Raw genomic sequence first — 8,760 nt, forward strand, 5'->3', positions numbered from 1 at the left:
AATGTGTGTGTGTTAACAAGCCCAGCACAAAACAGAGATTAAATTACAAGATGGGGGGGGGGGGAAAAATCCTGAATGCTGACAACTAGAAATAAATATCTTTTTTTTTTAATTGGGGTACAGTTGTTTTACAATATCTTTAAAATATCAAAACAAGAGAAGGAAAACTGTAACATCTTGGTTTGACTAGGTATTGGTAATGCCACTGTATTGTTGATTAAATGCTTACCCTTTATGCCTAATTATTTTGCAGAACCATTAATACACACTCCTCAAATATTCATCATTTCTATGTATTAGATTTTATTTTATCATCACACTAGATTGTTTGCGGATGTTCAGTTCTCCTGAATATCCTTAGGAGATGGCAGCTCCCAGGGCTTGGTCACTTATTCACAACCAAAGAGTTGAAAGGAAGTTGACTGGGTCATGTTTATCAGCATGACCCAGCAAAAGGTATAAACTGTCAATGCCTCATTTTCAAACTAATGGTTAGACTTACCAAAGAGTCGGATAACTCCGCAAGTGTTTTTGCCCCATAACAGGTATGTGATTATACACATTTATGTCTAACAATTTTGTAGATTTCCAAAATAAAAAAAAAATTCCCTAGCTTGCTTTCTGTACGTCTCCTACCGCAGTAATTAATATCAATTAACATAGACTTTTAATGAAAATTAATGGCTACTAAGTTTCCATTAGTTACTGACCTCCAAGTACATTAAACCTGTTCAACATGTAATCTGACACATCTTGATAAGGATTTTGCAAGATCCTTTCACTCTCCTCTGGTGGCAATTCACAGCCAGCTAATCTGGGTGAGATGTTAAAGTGGGACCGTGTACTAGGAGCGCAGCCTGCCTGCAGTATAACCATCTGACAAGGCCCCAGTTGTACTGAACTTTAATTTTCCCTGTATTGACAGGGAAGAAAATATACCAGTTCAGGAGGAAACAACAAGAAAATGACTAGGAGACAGAAGAGTCTGTCACATTTTGGAGAGACAGAGGGTTGAAAAGAAAAGAAAGGAGGGAAGGAGGGGATTAACCCAGCAGATTCTTTTACAAAATCTAGCAGATTCTTTTACAAGCAGAAAGCAGATGGAGAAGAAGGTAAGAAAACCAGTCTTCCTCCTCCCAATCCCCTTCCTGTAAAAATGCTTATACGTAAAACTGTTTCAACCTAACTTTACTCCTCTAGCTGCCCAGAGCATAAACATACACCTGCAGAAGCAGCGGGGAAAAATATTCTCACTATGTTGTTCCTCTCGTGGAAAAGTAATAAAATCTTTTCACTCCTCCATAAATCTCAAAAAGGGCTATCTCCTATGGGTTTCCAACTGCTAAATGGTAGTGATTATCACTTAACATGCTATATAATGCTCTTTACTTATAATCTCCTTACAACTGTTTTCACAAGAGCTGAGTGAGACAGATTGGAACTGTTAGCTGTTTGCCATTCTCTGAGATTCTAATAAGGTGAAGTGGGTGACATCTCTGCTCAACACCCAAACTTCCAGGCAGTATGGTCCACCTGGAGGAACATAATGAAAATACTCCCAAGCAACATTCTGGCTAAAAAGCTTAAATAAAGACAATGAAAGATGGGAAACTCAACAGGTCTAAGATTCACAAATATCCAAAATACAATGACCGTATGTGGCAGGTGGTAGGGAAAAGGATGCATGGATTTCAGGTAACGTACAACAATTTCAGCAAGTGTGAACTATATTTTACCTAGTATATTTTGAGTACTCAAAAAAACCTTTTAAAACCTACTTTAGACCTATAAAACATTCTATTTAAAGGAAACACGTTTCACCCACCATCGCTGATCAAAAATACACAAAAAAAGTATAATTCTATATCCATACTTGATCTAGATTGCAAATTGTTGCTCTTTTAGAACAAAAGGGCCTTTGCACTTAAAGCAATGCTAAAAATTCCTTCTCATCTGCTTGTCACATTCTGGCCCTAGGAGCACAAAGTTCTGGGGAGGCCATTCTCTAAGAGGAGAGGAGCTACAACATTCTCAAGTGTGTAGGACTGAGGGCCGTTATCTCCTTGACCATCGAGCGGCAAATAAACCCGAGTGCCTACGGAGGCTCCCCGCCTGAAGGGAACGTTGCTACCGCTCGCAGAATTGGAAAGGGCAGTTTGCCGCACTGAAAGATAGAAATCTGAAATGTAGAGGAGCCCTGTCTCTCCACCAAGGGCTCTGAAGAGAGCCATTCCAGATGCAGAGAGAGGACCTTACTCTTTACTCTCATGTCTTTACCAAGCAGCGACTCTGGATCGTAATGGAGTTTTCTGAGTAGGTTTTCTTATCGCAAACACATATTGCCAGCTCGAACTGATAAGCCTTCTGAAGCGTCTCAGTCCACAGCAGAGGTTCTCCACCGGGGGTGATTCTGTCCCCCAGGGAACACCGGGCAATGTCTGGAGACATCCTGGTTGCCACAACTGGAGGGGAGGGTGCCACTGGCATCCAGTGGGTAGAGACCAGGGATGCAGCTAAACATCCTACAATACACAGGACAGCAACCCCCAACAAAGAATTCGCTAGACCAAAGGGTCAGAGGTGCTGACTACATAGCTATGCTTCATTTTATTTCTAGATGCCTGATTTTATTAAGTTCATTAACGCAAGGTATAGGTTTTTGAATCCCAGATGATAAAACTTTGCATGATTTAACTTTTTTTCTGTACTTTATTCCACTAAATTCAATACCTAAGTTTTCATGCCTGTTTTTTTTTTGTTTGTTTGTTTGTTTTTTGTCTGCATTGGGTCCCTGTTGCTGCGCGTGGGCTTTCTCTAGCTGCGATGAGTGGGGGCTACTCTTGGTTGTGGTGTGCGGGTTTCTCATTGCGGTGGCTTCTCTTATTGTGGAGCATGGGCTCTAGGCACGCGGGCTTCAGTAGTTGTGGCTCACGGGCTCTAGAGAGCCGGCTCAGTAGTTGTGGCTCGCGGGCTCTAGAGCGCAGGCTCAGTAGTTATGGCGCACGGGCTTAGTTGCTCCGCGTCATGTGGGATCTTCCCGGACCAGGGCTCAAACCCGTGTCCCCTGCACCGGCAGGCGGATTCTTAACCACTGTGTCACCAGGGAAGCCCTCGTGCCTGTTTCTGAATTGGACATAATTTTTAAAACATAAAATTCTTTGATACTATAATTATTAATATAATGATCAAGTAGAATAGATCATAAGCACATAATCTGAGGCGGGGGATAAAAAACAACCAGTGCTAAGGTGGAAAAACCCTGACCTCAGACAAGGTAAGGAGCCTGTTTTTCCAAGAGCCTGAACCTGAAGGAAGTTATGTCAAGTGGGTCTCAGATCAGCAGAACAGGGAGGCCAAACCCTGGAATGCAAAGAGTTAACACAACCCGGATCCTTTTCCTCGCATCAACATAATAATACCCACATTTCCTCCAAGGAACTTGAGGGAAAAAAAGGAAATTTTATATATTGCCCTTCATAAGGACTAAACTCTCAGACCCAGGAGGCATTCTGAAGAGCAGCCACCCCTCACCTCTTAATTTCTGCATTTTAACTAGAACCAGTATTTTCTAGACGAAGAATAAAAGCCCAAGTTTCTAAGGATTTGTCCAGATCACCAAGTGATTCAGTTGGGAAGTTAGTCTTAAAAATCTAAGTCAATTTTTTTTAGACTAACCATTTTTTTGCGTAGTTGACCTGAAAATTTACATTTTAGTATGTACCAACTTTATTAGGTTTCTAAATTCTAATTTTCTTTTACTTTGTCATCTTTTTCCTAAAGTATTCTCACTCTTGACCTCAATAGCTACCCTCTTGCCTTCCTATTAGCACACGGAATACAGCTTAAATTATTAGCATGTGGAATACAGCTTAATTTTTACCAAAGGTCCAGGATTTAGAATCGACATTTTGAGTACTTGGTTCTTAATGCTTAATGCTTGATTCAAATTCTCTGGTGATTACTTTCAATTTCATTGCATAGGAAATAGAGAATTTGAGATAAATAAGGTTACATTTCATCAAAATATTTAAAGTGAAAAAGAAAATGTAACAGAAGACAATCTATTAACAAGCAAGGAAAAAGAAGGGAAAAACAAAATAAGCATTTTCCCACCTTTTAATCCAAACTATAAGAATGTTCCTAAAAATGTTTTGCAGGGTATTAACAGGTATTTTACATAAAAGGGTACCAGATCAAGTAAGTCTGGAAAATCGCTCTGTGTCCCCATCCCCACCCACCCTGCAGAGAAATCATTTCACACACTGACAGATGAGGGCTCCAGAATGTTGCTCAACTTTATCCCATGTTTTCCAAATTTATGAGGACCTCAGAACACTTTGTAGTATAAGCTCTATTAAGTTATCTTATTCTATTTTGTTACCATCTTATTTGAGTTCATTTTAGCAGCTGATCCAAAATCCACCAGCTTGATGTGTCCCATTCGGTCAATGAGGATGTTCTCGGGCTTGATGTCTCTGTAAGAAAATCAAGGGCACAAATTAGTGTTATCTTCTTCTCCATGCCAATCATCAAGCAACTGCTAACCTAGGATCTTGATTCAGCCAAGAATCTTAGTGTCTGTGGTTTTGCCATACAGACCTCCCTACTGACAGACATACATAATAAGCATTTTGCCAAACAAATTTAAGTAAAAGAATGAGAGAGAAAGAATAGAAGGGAGGGAGGGGAGGAAGGAGAAGGGAAGCAGAGAAGGAAAGGGAACGAAATAGATGTTATTAGATGGATTATTTCTCTTCGAGACACACATTTTACCTCAGGAGAGCTAAGGCCGCAAAAAGCTAGGGGATGTGCCCAAGGCCATGTGGCTAGTCAATGGAAAAACTGAGACACTATTCAGGAATTTGCGGTTCCTGGTCTAACCATCATTCCATTCCCACAACATTCTCAGATGCTCGTAAAACACTAGCTGAGTGACGATGTAAAGAAACGCTTTTCAACGGAGGATGCGGGGGCACACCTTTGTCAATTACTAACGGGCAAGGTCTGAAGTACAACTACACGGTCTTCTGTTCCTCCGGGGTATGCTGCCTCCTTGCACAAATCAAATTCAGTTCTCCTACCACAGCACCCAGAGAACCCATATATGAACCCATATATGCAAGAGCTCCCGGTCTCATTAGGCACATTGACAGATCCTAGCAGCAAACATGAGAATGTTACCATTTTAGATCCATTTCACTGTTGAATGGGTAAGCTGAAACATCTGCCATTTTGGAAAATTTGCTTTCAGTCAATTATGGTGAAGATGGGCTAAAAGTTGGATGAAGCATTATTTTGATGCTGAAATCATTCACTCTATTTTAGGAACTCTTAGGTGATACAGACAAATCCCCAGTCAACCACCAGAGAGCCTCACTTACCGATGTACATATCCCATCTGATGAACGCTGTGAACAGCCAAAATGAGTTCAGCTAGGTAAAACTGAATCATATTTTCATCTAATTGGTCCTCATATCTGTTCAAAAGCGACAGCAAATCCCCTCCAGGCTGATATCCCATGACCTGTATAGAATGCCAAAGTTATTAATTCTTCATACACCCAAAAAAGGGGGAATGTTCTCAATTAGATCCTCGAATACTGCCTTACATGTTATAATTACAATGTCTCCACAAAGCAATGAAGATGTATGAGACATATTTTAAGTCACGTAGGACGAGGTCCCTGCCCTAAGGAAATTACACCCGTTACCCAAGAGAATCAATACAATGAAAGATGAATCCTAAACGCCATGTGCAATGTTTGCAAGGCAAGCTTGAAAAGTTGAATTAAATCCACCCACTCACCCACCCACCCAAGTAGACACCCCAGACGTTCCCTGGGATTAGGTACATAGCATAGATGGAAATTCCTGGAGGGCAAGAAACCCTCTTGCATCCTTTCTGCATTTCCCTCAGCACCCAGCAGAATATAGGAGATGGGCAATAAACATGATACAATCTCTTCCTTAAACAGTCAGCGTGGAAGGCAAACTGACCGTCTCTGTTAAAAATTTTAAGTGTGAACATATACCCTCTGACCAGTAATTCTGCTTCCAATGATTTATTTTACAGGAACTTACAATAGTTTGCAGATAGACAGATAAAGAGATTCACTGAAGCATTGTTTGTAACATGGGAAAAAGAAACCCTGGAAATCACCCAAATAGCCATCTTTAAGAGACTGCTAAAATATGATTTATCTAAACAATGGGACAAGAGGCAGATACTAAAAATGAATGGACCCAATCTATCCATTCTGCCATGGAAAGCCATCTATGATGATATAAAGCGACGCCCGAAAGAGGATACAGTTAAACTCCTTTTTTGTGATTAAAAACACATATATTACATTTCTTAGTATATACACAAGGGAAAAAACCTGGAAGAATATAAAGTGCAGCCTCAGGAAAAATGTTTGATTAGCAAAGAAACTGAAACCCCAAGAAACTGAAATCCTTCCTCTGTCTGATGATAACCAGGGGTGACATTCCTGAGTCGACATGAGGCTTGGAGGCTCCTCTGCCCACGAGGCTTCCAACCTCAGCCCGGTGACTTCACCTCTCTGCCTCTCAGTTTCGTCCTCTGTAAAATGGGGATAAGACTGAGTCCCTCGCAATGCTGTGCCTGGTGCCCACGAGATCCTCCACTGCTGTTCAAGTCCTTTCCTTTCCCTAAATTCACGGCACCATCCTCTCCGCTCTGGCTGGGAGAAGATGGGACCCATTTTGACCGTCTTTGCACCCACGTCAACCCCTCCTGTCCTTTGCTCTGATTTCCCATTTTAAAGCGTGGCTCATAGCCACACTTTAAATGTCTTTTATTTTAAGTTGTCTCAAACCCTTTCTGGAAAGAGGCAAAATTCAAATAAAAGTCTTTCAGAAAAAACACTAAATCTCACAAACCACTGCATTCCAGAAGCCAACTCTGGGATGTGAACTCTCTTCATCCTCCTCCAAACTGCTGTTTGCTTTCAGTCCAGAATTAGAAGAAAGTTCTAGTCAAGTAAGACACGGAGCATCTGCACACGTCCCCAGAGGCCCCAGGCGGGTCCAGTAAAGACTCTGTCCAGCACCAGGTCAACCCCACACCGGGGACCCCGGGAGGGGCCACTGACTTGCATGCCCTCCCCAAGGGCCCCTCGTCACCTGGCATCTTACACGTAGCAGATACTCAAGCAGATACTGGACAATTTGATCTAAGGTCCCATTTGCACTGCAATTGCTGGAAAAAAAAACTGATTTATGAACTAACAAGAACAGCAGCACTGAGAAGGGGCAGCAGCTGAAAGGCAGACTTTATTTTCCCCAAAATCTTGGCAGACATAAGCTACTCGTCCCTGTCCTCAAAGAGCCAGCAGGAGGCACCTGGCTGCCTGTAGCTCACCCACGTGTCCCAGCCTGGTTCTCCACAGGCCCTGGGTACACGGGTGAAGGCTAATTTTTTACGTCTGTTTCAAATACATATTGTCATTAAAAAGGTCTTAAATATCCACACACACAAAAAAAATTCGCACATAATAACGGAAGTACTCATGCTTTTAGAACCAAAATGTCTTATAATATAATAAGAACAATGCATATTTATGACGACACGTTGCAGTTATAAATTTTCTAATCGGGCTCTATTAAAGATGTGAAAAAAATAGAACAGCTTGCGAGTTTAAGGCTGAGAAAGTCAAGCATGTAGCAGCTGCTGGCCACTTTTAAGAGCTCACGAACGGACCACTATTTAGCACTTAGCGGTGACTCCTGAAGATTCTATTTGTAATGACTAGTGAAAAATAGTTCAGAAAATCAGACCCATCTCTTCGAAAGGCAAAAAGATACATATTCTCTGCTCCTATTCAGAAGATCCAAATTCCTAAGCTGAAAATCCCCACCCAAACTAGATTAGTCTTTTCTACTGGTCAAACAACTTTCCATTTCTTCAAAAGCGCTCATTAATAAGCAACAAAAATGACAACAGCTGCTAGGCAACATGCTCTGCAACATGAGGTCAAGAAAGATGTACTAAATGACAAACCTCCTTATCAAAGAACCTAATCAAACTTGACCCACCAACAAAATTCTAGGTTACCATACTGCAAATTTCAACCGTACACCATTAGGAGAATTTAGTTTGGGCATTTACTGGGTAAATTTGGCTACCACAAGATGTTATCCCATCCCCAAACTATCTTACCGGGGTACAGTCACTCATCCTGGGATGAATGGAGCCCAAGGGAAGATAGCTTGTGTGTGGTCAAGCCAAGCTTCATCGATCTTGTTGTTGCGGCTAAAGAAATAATAAAGAACCAGGACTTGGACACTTTCAGAAAACACTTTTGCACTTTCAAAAATGGCACCAAATCAAGAGGCTCCAGAAAAGGGAATCCTTCTACACTGCTGATGGGAATGTAAGTTGGTGCAGCCACTATGGAAAACAGTAGGAAGGCTCCTCAGAAAACTGAAAATAGAGCTGCTATATGATCCAGCAATCCCACTCCTTGGCATATACCGGGACAAAACTCTAATTCAAAAAGATACATGGACCCCTACGTTCATAGCAACACTATTCACAATAGCCAAGATATGGAAACAAGCTAAATGTCTGTTGACAGATAAATGGACAAAGAAGATGTGGTATATAAATACAATGGAATCCTACTCAGCCATGAAAAAGAACAAAATAATGCCATTTGGGCTTCCCTGGTGGAGCAGTGGTTGGGAATCCGCCTGCTGATGCAGGGGACACGGGTTCGCGCCCCGGTCCGGGAAGAT

At 41.5% G+C, this 8,760-nt stretch overlaps 1 protein-coding gene across 1 annotated transcript in view; it reads right to left on the minus strand.

The window, feature by feature from the left end:
• Positions 1–8,760, minus strand: part of LOC112064099 (citron Rho-interacting kinase-like) — a 40,682-nt gene that overhangs the window by 3,737 nt on the left and 28,185 nt on the right. The window contains exons 5-6 of the mRNA XM_024120947.2: positions 5,382–5,524; positions 4,382–4,475 (exon numbers count right to left, since the gene is read on the minus strand). Coding sequence (XP_023976715.1) covers positions 4,382–4,475; positions 5,382–5,524 — 237 coding nt within the window. The remainder of the gene's footprint in view (positions 1–4,381; positions 4,476–5,381; positions 5,525–8,760) is intronic.

The sequence above is a fragment of the Physeter macrocephalus genome, chromosome 19, assembly GCF_002837175.3.
Source record: "Physeter macrocephalus isolate SW-GA chromosome 19, ASM283717v5, whole genome shotgun sequence".
Taxonomy (NCBI): Eukaryota; Metazoa; Chordata; class Mammalia; order Artiodactyla; family Physeteridae; genus Physeter; species Physeter macrocephalus.